Below are 25,206 nucleotides of genomic sequence, written 5' to 3'. Positions count from 1 at the left end.
TGTTTGCTGATCTTCTATGGAAACCCAAACTGTTTGTTATAATGAAAACATCTGAATGAATAGAGAAAAGAAATACAAATAATAATGACCTACTATATTATTTACTACATAGTATAGTATCTAATCGCTCAGCATATTGTGGTGTGTAATTTATTGAGAGGCAGAAGTTGTTGTTTATGGTTGAAAACTCAGTTTAAATAGCTTCAAGAGAAAGTGTGTGCGTGTGTGTGTCTGTTTGTACAGAGGGCTGTTTCATAAGCAGGGCTTCCTGTGAAAAGGCTGTCTTGTATAAGCCTCCCAGGACTGGAGCTAACATATGGGATTGGACAAAATGAAGGAATGGAGACTAGAGGGTGTAGGGGAGGTGTAGTTCCCCTTTTATTTGGGTAAAAAAAAATCAAAGCTCTATCAGGGTAAAGCACCACATCATCATCTTCATCATGTAGTAACAGTACAGTGAGGGCTGACAGGGTGAGAATGACAATAGACAAAGAAGGATTCATGTATTTCCGTCCACTCAGCTGAGGAAGCTGACCTGTTTTCTAGAATGTCTCAGTCTTCACACTGATCAGCAGCAAAGTAACATTAGATTCATTTCTTTTGACAAACAGAGGGATTGAGAAACAGAATGGCAATCATTTCAACAACAAATAAACAGTGTACTGTCGTGTCCTATCACAAAATATCTTTTCACCATATATTGATTTACAGAACATTAAAACTTTATTTTATTTTCATTTTTTCCCCTGTTAATGGGGTTTGAGTAGTTTTTCCTTACTCGTGTTGAGGGTTAAGGACTGAGGATGTGACAACATGTTAAGCCCTATGAGATATACAAACACAATTTGATTGATTGATTAAAGGGGATCTATCACATCACCAGTACACCACACATGGGGTTGCTGACATTTGGCACAGGTAGTGGTAGGCCTTGGGTGCTCCACAGAAGGAGATGTAAACAAGGACAAATTAAGTCCTGGGGGAGGGGGTAACCACCAGCTACCAACTCAACACCAACAGTTCTTCTCAATTACCAATCAATGCAGCCCAGTCAAAGTGATATAGGGTGGGGGTTGTGGATGCCTCATTCATCCTTGTGGCACTTATTATCTATAACTGTATGTGGCTTAGAGCGGTATTGTTTGTCTAACTTTGTGATTTCACTTAAATTGTTGACAGTTTTTACTACTGTAAACATATTTATGTGAGCTGATCAGTATATACATAATGCTGTAGAGAAGGAGAGATCATTTCACCAGAAAACAATGTCTGCAAAAATCATATAAAATCCATAACTCATTTCTACTCTTTGCAACCCCCCACTGAGATAGTACATTTTAAAGGATAGTCTGATTGTTAGATCTCTGTGAATGTATTCCCTTGATATTGAACTTTTTCAAATATTAATAGAAAATAATGATGAAGTCACAGAAAATGATCTATGGAAATGCAGCTACTGAATAACAGTCAATGAACAAACAGCAGATACAATCAAAATCAAAATAGCATTTTCAACATAACAGAACTGTTACTGCAGAAGAGGTACATGTCAACACAATAGAAAGGAAATGTGGGTTTGCAGTTTAATAACAAATCAGGCTTAGATCCACTGTTCTTCTCATAGCTGACTGAACAAAGTTTAGACCAGCTAATTCAGCCTGAGGACAAAAAGCAGAACTACAGAACAACCCATCCTCTGAGGCAGAGCTGCTCTGGAGTCAGAAATCATTTCATTGTCACAACGGAACATCAGTGTACAGAGTCAAGGCCTCTTTTCTTTGCAATCGGGAGTTTTACAGTCTGAACTACATACGTCAAACATGAGAAAAGCAAAGATAACAACAGGACTGGAAGTGTATCACAACACAACAATGAACACAAATGTAAAAACATTCCCTTAGAAGCTTCATGTATGGCAGGCTTGAATGTTTAATTTCTACAACGAACAGAATCAGCAGGTTCTCAGTATTGGTCTGTTTGCTCGTGTCTTCTTGTCTCAGCCACAATTAATCAAAGCCAATAATCTATGTACATGGCACATATTCAAAATCACGCCTGGTTTGAGCCAAAGTATGATTTCAATTCCTTAAAAAGTTTAAATGCTCAAAGATCAATAAATAAATGTGAAAAACTATTCTCTGATGTAATCATTTTTTCATGGATATCCAGTCTCACAATCACCTCTGAGTCATGAGCTTCGCCTCCAGACCATGTGTCAAATGGTCCACGGGCAAAACAATGAAGTCCAAATTGCCCCTAATGGCAGATGTGTGAGTCGAGAAGAGCTGCATGAATGAGCGTTTAAATATGAATCATAGTGTAAAGCACTTTGAGTGGCTGTTGAGACTAGCAAAGGTCTGTAAATGCACTCCATTTATTGTTGAGTTGTTGCAATACTAAACTATTTTGTTGACTGACTCTGGTCTGACAGAGAGGTGAGGATTTTGCTAATATTGGACTGAAGTGACAATCATCTGTCAATGAGCACAACAACTTGTCTGTTGATTTCAATTGGGGTTAACACACCACAAGGTCAAAAATCCCTTGATGCTGCTTTAACTCAGATATTGACTAAGTATTGAGGTTTTAAGATTCAATAGGTCTGTGTAGGGCATCGTGTTGGATAACATTGGGTTTGTATCTTCTCTTTTTAGATATAAGATTATGAGAAATGATTCAACTTAATTCCCATAAACTCGAGGTTAGACATGGACAAAGCACTGGCAGCTTCTCTGTGGCTACAGTTTTTAACAATCACAGAGCAGGAGAGGTCTGTGGGGAAATATTAGTGTCAGCAGGAGCCCTGATTCATCTGACACACCAGGATCCTGTCCACAGGAAACACGATGGCCTCAGTGAGGGCGCAGTCAGGACCCAGTCTGCTCAGTCCATTTCACAGTGTTTGGACTGGGATGATGTAGGACAGATACATGATTTGTATGAGTGTGTCAGTGTAAGGTCAATTCATTTTCAATTGTCTCTGTTAAAACAGTCATTTGAGTTTATCTATTTCATTTAAAGTTAAATATGTACTGCTGTCAAAGTTAACTGTTGTAACTTGTGCAGCACATATCCTCCATATATCATTTTCATCTGAATTATAGCTTCTTTATGCCCGGTGCACACTAGAGGATACAAATCTTAAAGGTTCAGTGTGTAGAATTTTAGTGACATCTAGTGGTAAGGTTGCATGTTGCAGCTAAATAACTGTTACTTCACCCTCCTCTTCCAAACATGCAAGAAAAGCTGTGGTAGACTTCAGTTGTCATAAAAACTCAAAAGGTGTTAGTTTGTCCAGTTTGCACGTAAAAAATATGGCATTCTCCGTAGAGAGAGAGAGAGAGAGGACCCCCTCCCGATGTAAGTATTTCATAATATAAAGGGCCCGTTCTAGGTTAAAGCACACAATAATTTATACAATTTAGATGAAACACACGTATTTTTATTATTATTATGATATATAAAATTTCTGCCAATAGATCCCTTTCACCTAAATCTTACACACTGGACCTTTAACCGTTTTTTTTTTAAATGTTGGAGACCACAGACATAATGAGAGATTTGACAAATTTTTTATAGTATAATAGTCAGAAAGCACACTCGAGATAATTTGTCCAGAAGGTAAGACCATACACTTGCCATTTGTAGGAAACGATTTCCACTACTTTCTGAACTGGAGTGTGAAAAACTTGTGAAGTTAAACGTGAAAAGCAAAAATGGATGAGGACTGATGTTATGTGTTCCATTTTGCAGCGAAAAAATAAATAAATAAATTTTGCAGCGCAAGCTGGAAGTGAGTTGGTGTGTGTGTTGTTGTTTTTATAAGCAACATAGGGCCTGATCTACTAAGATCCCTAATAAGGAGTGCTAAATTGCATGTGCATTATAACATATTACACGTTTGGTTGACGTGTTCTGATTATGCGGGTGATCTACTAAAATGAATTGCGCAAATGTTAATAGGTGCAAACATGGTAGAGGCAGCAGTATTTCAATGAGTGTTTTGCGTGCGTTACTGGTTTCTGACATGGAGCATTACGGAGAGCACAGGCGCGACACTCGGGCCATTGTAGCGCACACAGAGCACACACCACACCTTTTTCTTCCTACTGTCTCCTCCTCATCACAATAACTGCAGCCATCTATGTGTAACACTGTGCCGATTAGCACCTACCTTTCAAACGTAATAAATATAGACGCAGTCACAATCACCGCAATTATTTTCAGGCTTTGTAAATCACATTGCATTGAATTTGCATCTACTTCTCTCAATATTTTGTGCACTTGCATATTTATTAAGGCAAATGTACTCAATGAACAGTGCACATTATTCCGTTAGTAGAAGTTTTTTTGCTGGTGAAATCAAGTTTGCACACGCTTTACATGCGCAAACCTTCAGTAGACCAGGCCCTAGGTGGCGATATCAGGTTGGTTTCACTTCCCAGTAAGCATGCACGCATTGGCTATGCAGGTTTGCTCAGTAATCTGTTGGTGGCAATTATCATAAATATTAGACATGTTTTCAATGATTCAAGATTGAGGAGGCTCCAACCAAGCATCAAGATTATTTTGTAAACCCCTCACATTTGAGGATTATTTGGGCAGATAATCATCACCAACTGGTGTCCAATCTGGAACCACCCCACAATTGTCAGAAGGGACAAATAGGGTTTAAAATCGTCCCAATAATCCTCTAGTGTGCAGCAGCCTTTAGTGCGATTAACATGATAAAATGATATCAGGAAACAGAATAGATGTATCTACAGTTAAAATGAAAACATCTTTAAAATAAGAATTGGTCTTCCAGTATTCCACATTTCCAAAACCAATATTCATAACAATATGAATATAGTGTATCATCATTCTTTAAAGCAAATTATGTATAAAGAAAATTGTACAAGGAGGAATGAGGTCAGTCAGTTTAGACTTCAAGAGGCATGAATAGAAAGTGAATTGACCCAAGGGTTAATGAATCCATGCGTCACTCTGCACTTATGTTACGAGGCATCTTGGTTATCTTCTGGAGGTTCAAGTGGTTCCTGTGGTCTGTACATAAAGGTAAGGAGAAAAAGAGCCACGTCATAAGAGCACCAATAGGCTGTGTGTGAGGTAACTGCTGACCAATAGCGGCTCTCCACCATGCCCTCCCGTAGCTCGAAATCGATGCGTCTCTCCAATTCCACTGCAAAAGAGAAAATGACACATCATTATCCAGCATGTAAGTGTCAAAGATATTTTTGTCTGCAGTGTTCACTGTCATCTAACTAAGTCTGTGTATTCTACTCATCCAGTCTTAACTGTACTGACTCTGCTAATAATCCCATCGATAGCACAAGTTTTTGGTGCATTATGGTCCAGAGGACTCATTCGGACGAACAAGGTTTGACCCACATCACTGTGTCGGTTCAGATTAGATGTTACTCTGCAGAATATTCATAAATCATAAAAATGGCACAAAGATATAATCTCTTCAAGAACAAATTATCTTATTATTTCTACACATTTCTTCCACTTTGTCACATCTTGCCACTGTGCCGATGGAGGGGCGGGTGAAGCGTTTGAGTCCACAAAACACTTTAGGAGTTTTAGGGGTAAACAGTGTCTTCTTCATAAGTAACAAAACAACAGAAAAATAAGCATACCATGCCTCCATGCTGCTCATGAGGTGTAATCCAAGTGTCCGTAAGCCCCGACATTCAGATTCAACTCGAAACAGCATATTTTACACCATTTTTTAAACCTAAAAGTCCACTGCTGGAAGTGGCAATGCTAGTGGACGTAGCCACAAGACTGCGCACCCAGTGCGTGCCCTTGGGCAAGAGTGTATGCGGTTTTCCGGTGTGTCCATCCATACGTGAATGCAATATCAGAGGACCTAGGCTCAAAACATGGTGTAAATGATGTTGTTTTGAGTCGTATATGAATGTCGGAGCTTACAGACACTTGGATGACACTACACGAGGAGTACGGAGGCATCTTAATTTTTGTTTTTTGTTTGTGTTTTTTCTGTTGTTTTATTACGTCTGAAGAAGAGGTTACATTTATTTAAATTGCATTGGATTTGGCTGCAACACTGATTAACCCTAAGACTCCTTAAGTGTTTTGTGGACTCAAACACTTTCACCCAGCCCCTCCATCGGAATAGTGGTGAGTAGATAATGAGTACATTTTACGGTTAACTATCCCTTCTAGTTCTTTTTTAAAGTGAAATCATACTTATCTCACAGAATATATCTTTTTATTATTTAAGTTTCTATTTATCTGGACATTTTTTATGAACATCAGTCTATGGTGAACACACTATAAAACAACAACAAAACAGTTAGCAATCCAGATTGGATGAAGCCAAGTAAAATGTAAGGATCTATGATTTGGAAACATCCATAAATCTATTGTGTTAAGATGGAAATATTACAGAGGCCCAATGATCCCCCTTCCAGACTCATCACAACTAGCTGTGGTCAGAAGTGGGCTGTTGAATACTCATACCACAGTCAGGCACAGATGCACACAGGCTGTCACCAGCTGGCATCCACCACACCCTGAGGGCGGAACTGTGGTACAGCAGGTGGTCAGCAGCCTTGGGTGCCCCCTCTCCTAAGTTCCTCCCTGATCCTGGTTCTCTCTGCAAGGTGTTTAAATGTTTGCACCACGGTTTAAAGGGTGGGCAAGATTCCTGGCCAGAGGTATCGGTGCTACAGTTGCAGGGACATGGGAACTGGATCAAAGAGATCTTAAGAAAAATATGAATGGGACAATGGCTCAAACCTCATGACAGAGGCAGAGTAGGTACAATGGATTTTGACCTTCTGTCCCCAACAGCCAGTGAGTTCACCTGTTTCTCACACCAAACACACAGTACTTACACGAGGTGCTGTCCATTACAGCCGAGGTGGACTGGGACATGGTTGGCTCCACCTCCCTCCTTTCCTCCTCTACTTGTTTGTCCTTCTCTTCACTGTCTACCACTGCCGTTCCTTCCTCTCCCAATGCCACATTTTCCACTTCAGAGGCTCCACCCTCGCAGTCTGACGGCTCCTCCTCCACTCCACCCACCTGGCTGCTGGAACGGGAAAAGCGGGAAAACAGGATTCCTCCTATTCCCTTCCCAAGACTTGCAGCACCTGAGAGGCAGCAAGATTCATACATCACAAAAATGTAATTTCAATTTCAAAAACAGTATATTGTACATCACCTTTAATAAGCTGAATTAATTTACAGCATCTATTGCACTTCTGTCTGTTTTGGGTGAGGGATTTCTCACACAAAGCTCTCTATGAGGTTTCTGAATTATTTTGGGGGTAGTTTCTCCTTACTCTTGTGGAGCGAAGCCACGCTGCACCTTATTAAGCCCTATGAGACAAATTAGAATTTGTAAATATGGGCTGTACAAATAATTTTTGATTTGAATGATTGATTTACAAACAGAATTGGATCCAAATGCCTGTACTGTATTCCATAGAGTTCTAAGGAACTGGTTCACCAGCTCTGAGAGGAGAGGTAACAGCAGACTGGACAGCAGTGTTTCACGGACCTCTACTAGTTAAGACATCTGATTACATTCACCATGATGGATGAAGTTAGAGGTTGGTGTGTTTTCAGCCTTTGATTGTGCCGCCAAACTTACTGCAAGTGGCAAGGAATACATTTGCAGCAGGGTTAGAGCTGACAGGGAGTTTTACAGGGGGGCATGTGCTGGACTACTTCTTGGCCTGGTGCTTCTTCTTGTTTTTTGTTTTTTGTTTGGATGAACAAAAACCATATAACTTGCTAGTTAGGGAGCTTAAAAGGTGGGTAGATATTATCTTCAGACTGAACAAGGCTAGCAGGTAACCAGCTGATAAATGCACTTGTATATTCTATGTACAGATATCAGATCGCAATCAATCTGAACATCAGACTCTAAGAAAGGAAATTGATGTGTGTATTCTCCAAAATGTCAAAACTAACTCCTTTAAAATTATTCTGATGGAATTCTCTCCATTGTAACAGCTTATGGCCTAAAACTCTTTGTGACGAGGTTGACGAATAACGAGTTGGCCAGAAGAGTGGTTCAGTGGTTAGAAGGTTCTTGGTATTTTACATGTTTTCCCTTTGTCTGTGGTGGTTCTCTCCAAGGTAGCACAACTCACCTGCCTGAAGCTATGAATTTGTCTGTGTGTGTTAATCGTGTAATACACAGCTGTCCTGTCTAGAGACTATCCTGTTTCTGGCCCAATGTATGCTGGGATTGGCACCAGCCTCCATCTCTCAAAAATCAAATTATATTTGTATTAGTGCTGTGCCTGTTCTTAACCTGCCTGTTTGGAATGGGCTGTTCTCTTGACCAGTGGTCCGGAGCTACTTCAGAATTATCCCTTGTGATTAGTGAGTCCTCAAACAATTCTGCAAATAATGTCAATTTTAGTTTTGTTTGCGTGAGCTTTCTATTTTTGGTCTATGTTGGTGAACTTTGTGTTTTTTAAATTAATGTTCATGTGAGTGGTTTATATATAAGTTTGAATGATTGTCTCGATTGGTGTTATTTTTTCATACATTTCATTACATGCGTTTGATTCAGTTGCTGACCACTGCTGCAGACATATTCAACATACAGACAGACATTTGTGGAATTAGTAGGTAGCACATATTGACAAATCACAATTTACCTTATAGGGCTTAACAGGATATAAAGGTTGGAAAAATGAATGATGCAGAACAGTTTGCATAAATTAAATTAGTTATTAAGAAAGAGCTTTTTATGTGTGCTGTGTAGAGTAGAGGACATCTAAGAGTAACAGCAGCTGCCATACAATACAAAACATCTTTCATCAATTTCAAGAGGCCTGATTTTAGTCTCTACTTGCCATCTGATGCCTTAAGGAGAAGTAACATCATGTTGTCAATCCAGGAGATAGAAGTTAATTGCTTCTATTGATTTGTTTAGACAAAGCTTTTTTCCCACTGCTTACCCTGCTACCATATCAGCAATGGAAGTAGCTCCTGTTTCCCCTTAGCTCAGATCTGGTAGCCTGTAAGTTGTATTTTATTTCTTACAATGGTTCTTCGAAAGAACACAGACTTCCACTTATATCATACTTATATCCAACTGCATCTGCCTTCCATGTAGCCATAACCCTCTATGTGTACTCACCCATGATGCTGGCCTTGCCCAGGTTGGTAATAGACTCTCCGTAGTGCCTTCTGGCCTGGGGTGGGGAGGTGCAGGGGCTGGGGATGCTCTCAGAGTCTGAGACAGATGCATTCTCCTTCGGGGGGTTGAGCAGTGTGGGCCTGATCTGATCATATGGTGTCGGACTGGTGGTGTTGTACCTGCACATGAAATCCATATCAACCTCAGGTCACTTACACATACACTGCAGTCCTCATTCTGTTTTCAGCTCTGATTTCATCAAAGTGAGAATACTGTAGCTTTAGTCACAGCTGGGCTACATCACAACAGACAGAAGGAACCATGATCATATGATTTATACAGCTCAATATATCTGTACTCTTATTGTAAGTTTGTTAATCACAAATAACAGACAAAGAGAACGAGAGACAGATGTAAACTGTGGATGAATACATGTCAGCCTCGATGCATTTGCTAAATTCACAAGAGAATTCCTAAATAAGCATCAAATTATTTCTCATATACTGTATAACCACATGACTTACCAGTGGATTTGAACAGGGGTAATGTTATTGTAGTGTTTTAAGATCAGAGGCTCCAATCTGTAGGCCTGAAACAAACAGATGTAAATGCTAGAGGAGGATTTCTCACATTCATTCTCAGGATTTCATTTTAATGTAATACTCAGAATGTCACCTCATTTTCATCATTCTGTAGTGTAATATAACATCACCACATACATACATATATTGTATCAAGTGAGCAGAATAGGGAGACAATCAGTTGAGGACACTGTAACTTACCACAGGGTCTGTGGGATGGAATATGTTGAAGAGGCGTTTGCAGATAGATGTAGGGAGGATGTGGTCCTGCACACAATTGTTTCCAGGCCGGATCCCTCGTAATGCCAAGAAAACCGCCAGAGGGGAGCCCATGCAGAAGAAATTTTCTACCTGCAACATAGAGAATAGGGTTGATTTAAGATGCGAGAACAAGGGAAATTCCTCACCTGAAAAACCGTCCGACCATAGCTGCTCCGAGATGCTTGTTGGCCACTTACAAAGAACTGCAGCTGCAGAACTGCTGTGCTAGGTCACCTCAAGGTTTCACTGCATGTGTAAATGCAAGCTAATCAAATCTTCGTAAATATATGTCTGATTGCATCCCTCTGTTCATGGATTTCTGCTCTCTCTTTACTCAAGCTACATATATTGTAAAGAGCTTTGAGCGGTCATCTAGACTAGAAATGTGCTATATAAATACAGACCATTTTACCATATTTTTTCCAAATAAAAGTATTTCAAAGTAATAAATAGTAAACACATATTCATATGCATATACTGCATCAGTGTTTGTACATCTGATATAGTTGGGATACTTCTGAGACAATGTTTGTGATCTGAATCAGAAGTTTATAGTCTGCTTCAGGTTTGTAGTTTGAATCAGAAATTTGTAGTCTGCTTCAGGATTGTAGTTTGAATTAAGATTAAGATTCCTCTTTATGGTCCCACACACAGCATGCAACATGCAAACATGGGGAAATTTGACCTCTGTATTTAATCCACCCGTGTGAACGGAGCACACAGGGAACACACGGAACACAATCCACACGGTGACCACACACAGAATCAGAAGGTCTGAAGTTCAAATCTGAGGTTTGTAGCTTGAATTAGAAGATTTGCAGCGTAAATCAGAGGGTTCGTAGTTTGAATCAGGTTAGTAGGTGTCATCATATGTAGGACATGTGCAGAATAGAAAATAGATGGTGACCATTGGTGACAGATATAGTACCATCTAACTTGTCAGTGTTACCTTGAATTTCAAGGCTGGCACTGCAACACAAGATGAGGTCTGTAGACCTTGGAACTGGTCCTCCAAGTCCCTTAACCTGGTGGGATGATAGATATTCAGAGTTACTCTAATGCATGGCAGCTACATGCCTGCACAGCAAGTGTTTAAATTTATAGAAAAATATGTCACAAAATCATTTTTTGTTAATTGCTTACTTAAAGATTTCTCGTTCTTTTCTCATATAGCTTTGGGCACTGTGTTTTAAAGACAACATATCCCATGCAGTCAGAACAGATGTGGAATCAAACTTCTCACTTCTTCCAGAATAAAAACCTGTGCAGTACCTGAGGCGTGTGAGTCTCAACTGCTCCTGAAGGTGGCGCTCCTCATCACTTGGCCAGCGAGCCTTTGTTTCCTCTGGGTCTGGCGCTTCTTGGTAATGAAAGCGCACAGGGTCCCAGCCTGTCATGATGTCAAAGGTGATAACGCAGCCCAGCGAATGTGACACTATGGACACTTTCCCGTTTATCTCAAAGTCTGGATTGCGTGAGCAGAAGAGTGAGTAGAGACGATTCAGCTCCAGAGTCAAACCCCTGGTGATCTGAATGAACACACACACAAACACACACACACACACACACACACACAAATGACACTCATGTTCACTTTACCTCTGTTGCTATTTTTAATTGGGTTAATAAGGAATGTTTGATCCTTCAGAGCATTGATTATTCTATTATTTCCATGGCAGGATATCAACCCTGATTCAGTGGTATACAGCTGTGTTGGATTAAAACAGATTAGCCAGGATTTCGTTGTGACTGAGAGGATCACTTCCGACTAACGTTCCCAAACTGACAGCTGAGTGACCATGTGCAGCAGCACTGTCGAAGTGGAAGTACGAGTTATCTCAGGCTTACCTCATCTCTGTACAGAGGGCTGGTGTAGTACATAATGTCCATGGCACTACTGTTCAGCATGTCTCTAAGACCTCGCACTTTGTCCGGAGTGATGGAGTCCACAGTGTCTAAAGGGAGAACATGAAAATATATCCAACCCAGCTTTTTAATACTGTTTCATATTCTAATGAAAAACTGTGATTCTTATGTCGGTACTCCACATGCCTCCACATCGACTCTGTTTACGACAATCCTCCACTTCTCACCTTTCCACTTGAGCTCCACCCTAAGAATCAGTATTTCCAGTATGCCTTTGTTAACTTGGTGGTCCATGATGTAATGTCTTCAACAGAACCTGCCTTCACAGTAAATTCTTTCTCCCTCTGCTGTGTCCTGCACTGGCAGGAACAGGAGACATCTTTTCCAAGAACAAAGAACCTTCTTTCTTACTGACCCTGCTGTTACAGTAGGATAACCTGGTTATCTGACATACACAAACACTGCACCCAGCCAAAGATGGAAGGTTCAAACCTTGCTGACTGTTAAAGGGATAGCTCACCCAAAAAGCTCACCAGAGTCACTACGCTAATGGAGGGGTGGGTGAAGTGTTTGAGTCCACAAAACACTTCTGGAGTTTAGGGGGTAGTTCAATTTGACTCAAAACGGCATCAAGTCTTTTGTGGACTGCAACACTTCACCCACCCCTCCATCGGCATAGTGGTGAGTAGATAATGAGTGCATTTTTATTTTTCAGTGAACTATCAAATTAGATTGTACATATAAAATTTGATTGATTGATTGATTGAATGAATGATCATTCGATCAACAAACTTGGCATTATAATAAGATAATGAGATTATTGATAACAATAATAATCATAGAAATTACTATGGTATTTTTTTGTGTGTGTGTGTGTCATTTACTATGTAATTAATCTAGAGCTGAAACAGTTGCATGATTAATGGACAAATGAACACAAATTAATTGGTAAGCAATGTATAAACTGTAGCGAGTCAGTCTCAGTGACTGAGAGAGAGAGAGCACAGTCAGTGTGTGTGTTTGTGTGTGTGTGTGTGTGTGTGTGTGAACCTCTTTTTATAAACTATTTTATTAAACAGTCGTGATCGTTGTTGCTTCTGTAAATTTTACAATGTCATGGTAACCATGGATAACATTTGGTCCTGCTTGTGTCTGGCTACTTCTGAATCAATCCCAGTTTATTTCTATTTACAAGGTGAAGAGATGGGTCAATATAAACTGAGGTGCAGCATACCTCCATCCAGAGCCAGTTTCGACCTCCACTCCACAGGGAGGAACTCTACATGCTCTGTGGTACGATCAGAGAAGTGCTTCTCCTCCATCTTCCTGGCAGCATCTCTCATCCTGCTCACAAGCCAAGAGAAAACAGTGACTTCAAGAGTTCTCTGATTCCATTCAAGTCTAGAGTAAGGGTTCCTGCTAGAAAATTCTCCATTACTCACATGCTGGTATTCCTAATGATGCGGCCCTGGTCCATCTTCTGGCCAATGCCATGCACAACGAAGACAATGTGTGTGGTTTCAGGTGGGGTGTCCTCCGGTGCTGCCTCCTCCACATACCCCCGATGGAGACGTGTCCCGCTGCTCGAGGCTGAGGACATGAGAAGGCACATAGTTAGATCACTACACGGCATGTTATGGTGCTAATGACCACTTACCTAAAGTGACCAAAGCAAAAACCTAGCAACAAGACATCACCTTTTCTCAGACACCCCTCTACACCAACAAGCAAACCATGTTACAGCACATGTCCATGTGTATCCCTGAATTGTATGTGCACCATAGATGTTCCGTACCCTGAGATAAAACTGCAGTTCAACTTTAACAAATCTATTCATACTTTATTTAAGGGTCAGGCGAAATAAAATGATTCCTCTCTTCCCTGGCGGTATCACTCCAGTCCAATCGTTTTGGTTTGGAGATGTGTCTCAGAGATTTCTGCCTCCATGCAACTAGAGTGGAGGAGAATGGAATTAGTCTGTGGTTTTCACAGTAAAGAAAAGTGACATGATGATTTGTAGAAAATTCCACAGCAACATCTCTTTTGTCCCTGTTCATCTTCCTAATAATTCCAGAAATCAATATGTCTGTCTGTCTGTCATACATTTTCTCTACAACCATTAATCCACTCAACTTCAAACCTCACCACCATGTGTCTCTGAGGGAAGTGCAGCGTAGACTGTGTAGTAGTGTTTTCAATCAGCGGTTGTTCAAACCCCAACCAAGACCTCCAATTTATTCTAAACTGTACTTACTGTGATGTCTACTTTGGTGTTGGGTGACATCAAAGTAATGTCACAGAATGCTGCTTGGCAAGCCCATTTCCCCACAAGGATATTTGTAGGTACAGCGCCATGCACTTTTAGGCACAGTTTGACAGACGTGTTGTTCTGACCATTCTTCCTTGTCTATTTTATAGTTCAAATGCTTCGGTGGCTGGGGTATCTTGCCTTTTACTCCTGCCGTTCACAATAGAATGTTTTTTTTTCATCTACCTTTGGAGAAGCCCAGTTTCTGAGTGACGGTGCGTGCGATCTTGGAGGTGGTGGCATCGCTGTACAGGTACACCTCGTCCACACTGTGCCAGTCCACATGACTCCTGCTCAGCTTCAGACTGTGGATTGCTGCAACACGGTCACACTGTGATTAACATTAAGTGACACAGTTGTGCCAGCATAATTAATTTACCATTCCACATGAGAATGTGCAGGATGTGTGTATGTGTGTGACGAGTAATTTCACAGATTTTAAACACACTCATTTAAGCATCCTGTTGGTTCAGCCAGTCTACTACAATAAATCACACGACTTGTTTTTTGGCCTTAGGAGAGCTACAGCCACACCCACAGACACTCTTGATGCATCTATACACACACACTCAATAGGTCACCTCAAACCATGCTTTTATCCTCTTTGCCACACACAAATCTCTCTGGGTCCGTTTTTATCCACACACCTGTCTCATAGTCCTCACCATCCTTGCTGTCCACGGTGGTGGTAACCGCTTCCATCTCATACGTGTCCCTCATCTGTTGCCCCCGGTAACAAGTGAGGTGCTCCAACTCGATTAGGTCACTCTCATCCTCCTCCAGGGGAAGCCACGTTCCATCGATGAACCACTGACCCCTCATCACAGGAATACGGTCTTGCTCTGATAAATTGAATATTTACTGCTCTGTCAGAAAATACAAGGTACCACATAAACACATCATAAACTCATAAGACATTTTTTCTTTTATTTGTCTTTCTTTATTTCCTATCAAACATATTCCTTAAAGCAGACAAAGTAATTATTGTAGGTGATTTGACATTGATAATAATAGCTAGATAGTTTATTTCAATATTAACTCAATTTAGACTCAGTTGGTTTCAGTCAGTGTGTACATCAACCCACACCCTTGGCCTTGTTCTGACATATGGCATTAAAATTGAACATATAATAATCCTTCAACATAATCTAAGTCTTATTTTTGGACTACAAGCTAAAAAAATTAAACTCTCTCAAGATGTCAGTCTGATAGTGCTGTAGCTAAATTTAAGGAAATAATTTCATCAACATATAACTCAATACCATATGCCTCAATATAACAAAAGCGTCCTTTAAAAACCTAGACATCAAGACTAGAAAAGAGCTATATAAATATACACCATACAGACCATTTACAATTAACTCTATAGCACCTTTTAAGAAGCTCAAAACATAGGAAATGAGCGCTTTGGTATAATTCCAATAAGCATGGATTAAATAAATTGAAATAAAGCAAACTTAAAAATACTAGAAAGGAACAATCTTAATGAAATTCACTTAGCCTGGAAGTCTTAAAATATAGAAGAATACCCGCAATAGCCTGCTACCATGCATCAATAGAGGAAAATAAAAACAAACCTATTCTATTCAGCACTGTAGTCAGGCTGACGGGGAGCCACAGCTCTATTCCATCTCAGCTCTATTCAACACATCCTACTTCAGAGACTGGTTTAAAGCTGGTTTAAATCTTGTTTATCAGATCAATTGCAATTTGTACAAATTTCCAATGAGTCATCTGCACACTCTAAAGCAAATTCCTGGGTTCCTCAGGGTTCTGTGCTCAGCCCAATATTATTTATCATGTATATGCTTGCATTAGGAAACACACCCATCCTCCATGGGTGAGGATTAAAGGTGATGTGAAGACCTATATGAGACAAATTGTGAATTATGAATATAATAAGATAATGATATTCATGATTTTAATGATAAAAAATAATAATCATAGAAATGACTATGGTACTTTTGTTCATGTGTGTGTGTCATTACTATGTAATTAATCTAGAGCTGAAACAGTTGCTTGATGAATGGACAAATTAACACAAATTAATTGGTAAGCAATGTACACAATGAGTTAAATGTTAATAATGTTTTATTTAAGATATAACAAGTGAGCGAATCAGTCTTTGTGTGAGTGACTGATGTGTGATTTTGGCAGTTCGACAATACTAGTTAACTATCAGTCAGACAGATCATCAATCAAGAGGACATGGGAGATTGGCTGCAGCTTATTTCAGTGAATGCAGAGCATCAATTTGCTCTCTTTCAGACTAAACAAGACATTTCACATTCATTTTGGATGAGCACTTCCTTACATTTTATTGAACTATTATAATTATGATATTTACACCCAGGGAAGCCCAAAGTGATGTCTTACAAGTACAACTATAATCCAGACAGTTTGGGGCGTTTTACCACATTTCTTTACAGTAAGTGGCAATTAATTAGAGTGACTCACTGTCTATCTTCAGCAAGAAAGAGTAGAAGTTGGAGGTGTGGAATATACAGTGCATATAGGTCGACCTGACTGAATGTACAATCCCTTCCCTATATGATGACTATGTGCTGTTTGCTATCTAATGGTTGAAACTTTGGGACTGGAATACCTCTGATAGTCTGGTGGAGGGCTGGCAGCTGAAGCATGTCTGTCCAGTGGATGGCTCAGCTCCAACAGGTCTCACTAGTAGCAGGGTCGGGGGAACTAATAATGCCACTTCTTATTATAGTTAAAGAACCTGAGGTGGCCCATCAGCAGCAGGCATGTGGTTATACTGACTGTGCTAGCAGTGCTAATAACAGTGAGTTACTCATGATAAATACAACATTGGCATACTCACGGTTCCAGTAAACGGGATAGCATTCCTTCTCTCTGATGTCCACTTCATAGAGCCCCCCTCTGACACACACTGCCTCCACGCTGATGCTGATGTCGTCCGGATCCTTCATCTCCTCTGACGCCGTGCGCCGCTGTCCTCCGCCCCGAATCACCGGCGGCTCCGCCCGGACACCTCCACCGTCCCCGGCCCCGCTTTCCTGCTCGATCTCGTCGGACCTGGTCGTCTCCTTCCCCTCGGCCTCGGTGGGATCGACGGGGCGTTTGACCTTGTTGGGGTTCTGCTCGCAGAATCTCCGATAAACTATCTCGATTTTTAAAGAGTCGTGCCCGACGAAGGGCTTCCAAGTCCGCTTGTCCTCTTTGTAAAACCAGCGGACCTCCTCTGGCCCCAGCTCCGTGACGATGTCACCGCGGTGCCTGGAGCTGTTGGACCGTATGCGCTTCTTGGTTGATACGTTCCCATCACTTTCGGTGTAGTTTGGGTCCATGTCCAGATAAGATGAGGCCGGATATTCCTCCCCGGTCAGGCCCAGCATCATGCCACCCTGGGATAGCAGCGGCAGGTGTCTTTCCAAGCCGGGCTGCGCTGGATCCTGGTCCTCAGCAGCAGCACTGTCGTCGTAGCTGGACACAAACACATCATTTGCCATGTCCCACTCGCTGCTGCTGACGGAGTTATTCTCCGAGCTCTGCTGGCGGATGGTCGCTTCCTCCGTCATGTCGCCCACTGTCCGGCCGCAGCTCGTTAGATCCAGCACATTGACACAATGATGCTCCGACGTCGGACTGTTACACCGGATTAAAGGCGTCGTCCTCCACAGCTGCTAACATCTGTATACCGGACCGTTCTGAGCACGATTATGTTCCGTAACATAGCAGCTGCAGGCTTACAAACACTGGTCCAGACTGACACACCGCAGCTGCTGTGCACACTGCCGTGCCCGGGCTCCGTGATGACTGCCGGGACGATCTATGAACGGTACTAGCTCGGATGTAATCTCGGCGGCTCCATACTGTCAAACCAGTTTCCTGTTTGGACATTCAAAATTAAATCCACACCACAACAAAAGAACTATTGTAGTATAATGCTGAACATTGTGCAGAGGACTGTATTGAATGAAAACACACCTGTCCGTGCAGGTGTATTGTGTCTTTCAGAGCTGAGCCAGATAACAGCTCCATCAAGTCTATTTCCATAGACGGGATTTTATTGTGAGGCCGGATGTTTTACTGTGGCTGTCTAACGCGCTTTACTCATCTAGGTTTTTTTATCCTGAACCATAGACTGTATATAGTCCTGAACACAACGACCTCGAGTTGTGACTGAGATCAATCGGTCAAATATTTCACCCCAGCGTGTTCTTTTGAAGCGACTGTTGAGTTCCCTTGCGTTCAAACTGAAACATGTAGAATATAAGAATGAAACCCAGTGTTTGCGCATATGTTGTGACCTTCTCGGCCACCGTAGTGCGATCTGTGGTGTTGGTGTCATGGCCGCGACCGAGCGAGTTTACTTTTAATAAATTGCTGTTCTCTCGGACTCAAGCAATGTAAAATGGCAGCTGTGTTCCTGGTCACGCTGTACGAGTACTCCCCTGTGTTCTACATCAGTGTGGTGTCTTTGTGTTTCGTTGTTACCGCTGCCGTGGTGCTCGGCTGGTAAGTGATATTTAGCCAAGTTAGCTTAGCCACAGCTTTTGGCAGCAGCTGGATGTTTTATTTTCACAGCTTTTCCATGGTTTTCATGACACCATAATTCACCACTGCCACATTTTCACACATTCAAATCCAATGAGCTGACAGTGAATGTTTAACAAGGATTAGGTGCCCCTCGACCAACCAGTGATTTTGTGCTGGTGAAATGAAAGTCTGTTGGATCTAGCACAGAGTGATACCAGAGCTGGGATCACAAAGTAGCATGTGTACTGTCAGGTATAAGAGAATCATCTATCAGGATTAATGAGTGGAATCATTAATAGGTTACAGATTTGTTGCCAAATATGAGGCAGACTACTAATAACTATAGAGGTGATCACAGCATGGCAGGGACTGTGCAGCACTTAACTAATACAAGATGAAACTCTGTGGATAGTTCATAAGTATGCGTCACTGCATTTTATGGCAGTTTCCCCATTCAGTTTGGATGTTTGTGGTGTGCAGACAAAAGCGATAGAGATCCACAGCATTTCAGTTAAGTCAGTAAAGTGGGTCTGACTCAAAAGATGAGAACAACACATTTTTCCCTGATATAAGATGAAGAGAGAACGGACAATTACTTTTGCACTGTACTCACTGGGTCTCCGTCCTGCAGGTTTGGCTTCGATGTCCCTGCGATTCTTCGTAGCTCAGATGAGACGGAGTCCATCCTACCGACCCCCGAGAAGCAAATGGTCCAGGTGACGAATCCCTTCGCCTTGGAGATGGGCTCAGGGACAGCATCTGTCACTGGTGAGAACCATCATTATCAATAATATAGAGAGTGACCGGGAATGGTAATTTGTCTTAACCTGAATTTTACGTTTCTGAAATGCTCTTACTATCGACCAAATGTAACAAAGACATAAAAGGGGATGAGTTAACCCCTCCTGTACCGCATGTGTAGAAGAGGTTTTGTAAAGCTCCCATGTGTGGATATCTGTACCCAACAAACTAAAGTAAGTACCGAAGGCTGGATTACTTACCAGGCTAGTGCCCCGAGGTCTCGGACTGCCAACCTGGGTGCTTATAGCATGAGTTAACTACTAGGGCCCCCCAGAGCCCTCAGTGCTTACAATGTGAGAGCCCCCAGACCCCTTGGTGTTTGAAATGTTAGCTGACCATTAGGGCCCTTGGCCCCTCAGCACCTACAGTGTGAGCGTCACTGGGCCTCTCCACGGTTAAACCCTGAGTTCACAACAAGGGCCCCCGGGCCCCTCAGTACATACATCAAGTGTCACACCTGGGTCCCTTGGTACATACCCTTAGGCCCTGTGCTTAAGAATGAGCTAACCACTAGGGTACATATCCTACAGTGCAGTAAAACCAGAGCCTAGGAGAGTACATGGCTTCTGCACAATGGAGCAACTGGTTGACTTGCTACAATAAACTGTGACAATATTCACCAGCAAGTCAGTTCATACTGCATAACAGGACAGTTTGAAGCACGTCATATAATGGCAAGCTGTTTGTCATTTGACTTACCATAACTAGCTATCCCTTTGTTTTATCACGCTGCACCTTTTCCCTAGCTAGCTGCCAATATGATTAAGCTTATTAACAGAAATTAGTTAGCTAGCTGCCATTTTTTTCGTACAGCCAAATTAGCTGCACTAAAAAGCCAGCTAGTTAAATAGCTATAGGCCTAAAACTCAGCTGTCTAACTACTTAGATAGCAACTTAATTGACTATTGATCATTTGATCAACAAACTTGGCATTATAATAAGATAATGATCTTAATGATAACAACAATAATAATGTTTGGATTGGATGATTGATGAAATGATTATGGCATTTTTGGATATTATGGCGTGCATCTTTAAGTAATCTGATTATATATGTGGGCAAATTTTTTTATATTATCTTAATAGAGCATAAAAAATACGAGGCAAGATTATATAAAAGCAGTTTTAAAGGGAATAAAAGTATTGAAATTTATTATTTTTTAAGTTGATGTTTATATGTAATCAAAACCCACTTTAACAACCAGCCAAATATTGAACAGAGGGAGCCAATGACCTTCTTCTTGGGGCAGTCTATAATCGTTCTTTAATCAGTCAGTTAACGCATGGTTCTAACATGACGTTGATTTGCCTACATACATTCCTTCCCATGTCACATTATAACTGTAAATTCTGAAGCCGTATTCATTGTGAAATTATTATTACGCTAACCACCGAGTGCATGTAATTTACGACACCAGCCAACTGTTATGCTAGCAGTTCTTGAAACGAACGTCAAAGGCACAATTTGATTTCTGTTTAGCAAACAATTTCTCCCTTGATTTAAGCTACAATCCTCCCAGTTTGTCAGTATGTCGGTATATTTAGCATGTGACAAACATCTCAGCTCATTGTCACTGATATCAATAGAGTCTGATCTTGTCAGCATTGAATGATTTTGCGAGGAGATAGGCAAGAAAGACACCAATATAGGAAGGGGGGCTCCATAAGACATGTGCCCAGGGACCTCACAGGACAATGATCTGGCCCTGTAAGTTCTCCTTAGTTCATCATTTCTGGTTACTGAATACATACTATATATGTGTTCTGGGTCCATTGTGGAGTAGAAAGCATTTGTGATTTGTGAACATCGCCAATTAACCAGTTGGATAGCTATTAATATGGACAGTAATTAATCTTCAAGCCTCCAGATGTCCCAGCCTGTATTTATTCAGTATTACTACCTGCGAGTTGTATCCTTTCCTTTCATGTCCTGGGCCATGGTGACATTAGCAAACATTCCCTTGCAGATGGTGCGTCAGTGAGACCTTTTTGTCTGGAGCCCTGCATCCTGAGCTGTTTCTGGGGATGTGAGGTCATCGCCGTGCAGCGAGCGCTGCAAGCCCACCAGCACGGGCCGAGGCTCAGCACCCCCCAACATTTTCAGGAGGCCTTCCACCTACGTTACCACCACTGCCAGAGTTTCCAGTATCCTTTACAGTCATAACAAAGACTCACCAGAAACAGACTGTGCCTGTCAGTGAGTAGGGTAACAAAAAATGTCCTGATGGGAGAAAAAGGGTTCAGTTTACGAACACACTGCAACATTCTGTGACGTCCCAGATTAAATCATCAAAGTTGATACTGAAATATAAAGACTTCCCCAACAAATATATAGAGTTTGAAGCCAGACCCTTTTCCCCTAACCCCCTTTCTTATAAACATATAAAATATTTTTTATCTTGTTTTCTGAGTGTCTCTCAGTACATCGCAAATCACATCATTAAGTCAATTCATTACTACTACAGAAATCTCAGTCAAACTGTTTTTCCGTCTGTCTCTGTCTGCCCATTCTTTGATTTTTTTTAACAACCACTCGTCTGATCAACTCTAACCTTGGGGCATGTGTTTCTGAGGACCCAAGGAAGTGCATTGTATGGACTATGAGCCTTTGCTGAGACCGCAACCCTAAATTTAACACCCTATTTGTTTTAAACTGCGCTTGCTGACGATGACAACACAATGACATCACATGTCACTGTGATGCTCATCCTCCATTTATTTTATTTATTTTTCTGTTCTTGTCTTCACTATAGCTGCAGTGGAACTATCCTGAGGTTATATCCCATCCATGTTGGGCCCCTTCTCTGTGGAAATGTGTCTCCAATATGTATTAGCACAGGGCAGCACAAAAGCACCCCCCCAGCAGTCAGTGCTGTCATTTTATCATAGTGACATATTATATATGTCCCTGATGGCTGAGGCAGTTATCTTTTTGACTGATATACATTGTTCCTTGTCAGCCTCTTTGACTCCATCCTCCCAGTGTCAGCAGTGACAACAGCGAGGAACACCACACACAGATTCCTGCTGAACAGGGGATCAAAGACTTTGGATTGCTGCCAAGGGCACACTACCCTCTTGTGGCTGTGCTGACGTTGGCAGAGCCAGAAGCTAGAGACATGTACAACATTGTGAGTCCATCTCACATCTACACATGTGGGGAAGTGTCAGATGAGGCGAGTGAAGGAGGTGGGGTTGTATACATATTACTCAGTGAAAAGAGTAATGCCTGCACACTGACTCCTGAAAGACAGTGTGTCAGTCATTTTCATCAGCATTTTCACCAGACAAAGGTCCAACTGTGATCAAAACCATGTCTTTAGTCAGTGTCTCAGTTTCATCTCTGTATTTTCACCACTTTGAACAAACTGAGACCAGAGGCCAATGTAAGTCAGGAGCTTTGTTTTGTCCCAACACACATGCACACTCACCTGATCACAGCAACAACCAATTAAATACATTTACATTTAAAGGAAGTCTTTTTGCTGTTTTGCCTCTTTCAGGTGGCCAGTGTGACTGTTATTCATGTTCCCGATGACAAATACAGCCTTTCTGCTCGGATTCTTTTTCAATACCTTCTGACCTCACAGGGGAACATGTTCGAGTTAAAGGTAATGCACTTTTTGGTTCAAGCAGGTTGTAACTTTTTTTTTTCACACAGTCATACTTTGTATGAAGTCAGCGGTTAGCTGAAGGAGTTTGTTGCATCGAATATTGTTCCATGAGGACACTGAGGCAAAAATTGATCTGTGTTTTGTCACTGACTAAGCTTTACACAAGGTAACCTTGATATCATCACCGCAATTGAGTTGTAGTTGGAGGCTCCTTAGCAAATATCTCGATGTTTAGAGGAGGTTGAAACAATGTTGTCAGGGAATTGAAATATAGCTCCATTTCAAAGTGTATTGTACTTTAGATTCAAATGATGTCATTTATTATGCAAACAGAACTTTTAGGCTGCATAATAAAATCACTCTGTAACACTGGTAGGATATTGATTTATTCTCAGTGACAATTTAGGTGCAATCTCCACATCACTTGAACCTGTCACGTGACAGGTTGTACCACATGATGTGCTCTAATCCTCCGTGTTGATATGTTTCTGCCATGTAATTGTTAGCATCAGTTTTTCTCAACTATGACGTTCAAAGTACCTTTTGTGATACAGCTACGCCTCCTGTCTCCTGCAGCCTCTGTTCATGTCAACTGACAGCGGGGGGATGCCGGGGCCTCCTGACTCTGAGCAGAGCACCTCTCCCAGTGAACCCACAGAGGCGGCACACAGTCTGGAGCAGAGTCCTGTGCTGGAGGAGGAGGACTGGTCGGAAGGGTCGGGCAGAGACTGCGTGGTCTGTCAGAATGCAGCAGTGAACAGGGTGCTGCTGCCCTGCAGACACGCCTGTGTGTGTGACTGCTGTATGTCACACTTCCAGCACTGCCCCATTTGCAGGGCATTTGTCCTGGAGTCGTTCGTCCTGACACAGGAACCAGTTGCAGCACCGTGACTCCCCACTCAGTGTGGGATGTGACCGTGTCACTTATTAAATAATATGCAATGAGGCAGTCATCACTGCTAAAGAAACTCTGAATTTACATAATTTTACACCCAGTTTCCATAAATGGAACCATTATTGGAAAAGTTCAGTTGGACTGTAGACATGTATTACGAGTTAAATCAGTGAGTTACACTGCAGCAGCTGTAAACAACACTGACCACTCCATTAGACTGCCTCCAGCACAGTCACTGTGACTATGCTGTAGGGCAATTGTGGCTGAGGGGTAGAGCAATTCGATGCACTATATGAATGTGTGAATGGTACTGTAAAGAACTTGAGTGGTCAAGACTAGGAAAGCACTATATGAATACAGTCCATTTGCCATTTTCCAGATAGACTGGACTGACTACTGAATGAATATAGTGAGTTCAGTCTAACAGCAGCTGGACTTACAGCAAGCTTAAGTCCCTTACATCTGATGTCAAAATGTCAACAGTGGTAAAACATTCCTTAAAGATAACTCATGCTTTTAAATAGGTAATGGAGCTGTAACATTCCTGCTGCTGTGCCACCAGTCAAATTCATCATATGTACTGTGGTTCTATCCGTGCTGAACTGGTCAGTTGGTAGTTGGAAATATTTTTTTAAATGATTTTAGTATTGGTATATTATGAGCTACATAGTATATAATATTAAATATATTGTGGCTAAACAAAGCTGCATAATTTTATTCTCACACAATATTGTAATATTCTCATGTACAGCTTATTTAAATATCCACGATATGAATGTATTTGCTTTGTTTTTGCTTAGTTTGAATTTTTACAGCATCAGTGCAGTATTTATTAACCACAGCCAATACTAATGTTTCATCTGACTCCAAGTACATGAAGGTGATTGTAAACCAGGAGCTTTGAGGAAGAATTAAAGAGGACTGGAGATCAATTTGACATGCATGTATTCTGTTGTAAAGAGTGAGGAAACACCAGTACCCATTTGTCTGGGTATGGATTGAATGACAATCAACAGAGGGTGCTACAAGGTCCATACAGTCACACAGACGACCAGGGTTTGATGGTCCATGTGGCTCATATTGTAAACTTAACATGTGAAAGTGTTGAAAGGGAGGTTGGTCAGCATAAGATAGTAAAAGCACCGTGAGTCAAGAATACCTTTTGTCAATTACTATTTGCAAGATCAGAAACAAAGTTTCCCACTCGAAACACCATGTGTTGAATCAGTTCT

General features: G+C 41.4%; 2 protein-coding genes across 3 annotated transcripts; one reads left to right on the top strand and one right to left on the bottom strand.

The window, feature by feature from the left end:
* Positions 1 to 700: 700 nt before the first annotated feature.
* Positions 701 to 18,013, bottom strand: ddhd1b (DDHD domain containing 1b). Of its 2 annotated transcripts, none has more exons than XM_069514543.1 (13): positions 16,986 to 18,013; positions 14,815 to 14,991; positions 14,336 to 14,464; positions 13,284 to 13,431; positions 13,076 to 13,185; positions 11,824 to 11,930; positions 11,248 to 11,504; positions 10,925 to 11,000; positions 9,916 to 10,065; positions 9,658 to 9,722; positions 9,134 to 9,312; positions 6,867 to 7,124; positions 701 to 5,182 (listed from the first exon to the last, which is right to left on the bottom strand). In XM_069514543.1, the coding sequence occupies exons 1-13, from the start codon at positions 17,701 to 17,703 to the stop codon at positions 4,998 to 5,000; spliced, it is 2,559 nt and encodes an 852-aa protein (XP_069370644.1). In that variant the 5' UTR covers positions 17,704 to 18,013; the 3' UTR covers positions 701 to 4,997. The 2 variants fall into 2 exon arrangements, with proteins under 2 accessions (XP_069370644.1, XP_019947072.2); XM_020091513.2 differs by having other exon boundaries at positions 14,797 to 14,991; positions 16,986 to 18,012.
* A 232-nt stretch (positions 18,014 to 18,245) lies between these two features.
* On the top strand, positions 18,246 to 24,906 carry cgrrf1 (cell growth regulator with ring finger domain 1). Its single transcript, XM_020091865.2, has 6 exons — positions 18,246 to 18,643; positions 19,296 to 19,432; positions 21,433 to 21,610; positions 22,449 to 22,596; positions 22,969 to 23,076; positions 23,656 to 24,906. The coding sequence occupies exons 1-6, from the start codon at positions 18,540 to 18,542 to the stop codon at positions 23,968 to 23,970; spliced, it is 990 nt and encodes a 329-aa protein (XP_019947424.2). The 5' UTR covers positions 18,246 to 18,539; the 3' UTR covers positions 23,971 to 24,906.
* Positions 24,907 to 25,206: the final 300 nt, after the last annotated feature.

The sequence above is a fragment of the Paralichthys olivaceus genome, chromosome 19, assembly GCF_024713975.1.
Source record: "Paralichthys olivaceus isolate ysfri-2021 chromosome 19, ASM2471397v2, whole genome shotgun sequence".
Lineage (NCBI taxonomy): Eukaryota > Metazoa > Chordata > Actinopteri > Pleuronectiformes > Paralichthyidae > Paralichthys > Paralichthys olivaceus.
The sequence above is the reverse complement of the archived record's forward strand: the minus strand, read 5'-3'. Positions and strand labels throughout refer to the sequence as shown.

Excerpts from the sequence above, each read along its gene's own strand:
- ddhd1b (XM_020091513.2), bottom strand. The coding sequence starts at position 17,703 with ATGACGGAGGAAGCGACCATCCGCCAGCAGAGCTCGGAGAATAACTCC. Across the intron at positions 13,186-13,283 it reads ATCATTAGGAATACCAGCAT|GATGAGAGATGCTGCCAGGA; the intron begins GTGAGTAATGGA and ends GCTTGTGAGCAG. Across the intron at positions 5,183-6,866 it reads TGTAATGGACAGCACCTCGT|TGGAATTGGAGAGACGCATC; the intron begins GTAAGTACTGTG and ends TCTCTTTTGCAG.
- cgrrf1 (XM_020091865.2), top strand. The coding sequence starts at position 18,540 with ATGGCAGCTGTGTTCCTGGTCACGCTGTACGAGTACTCCCCTGTGTTC. Across the intron at positions 21,611-22,448 it reads CACCACTGCCAGAGTTTCCA|TGTCAGCAGTGACAACAGCG; the intron begins GTATCCTTTACA and ends CCATCCTCCCAG. Across the intron at positions 22,597-22,968 it reads CTAGAGACATGTACAACATT|GTGGCCAGTGTGACTGTTAT; the intron begins GTGAGTCCATCT and ends TGCCTCTTTCAG.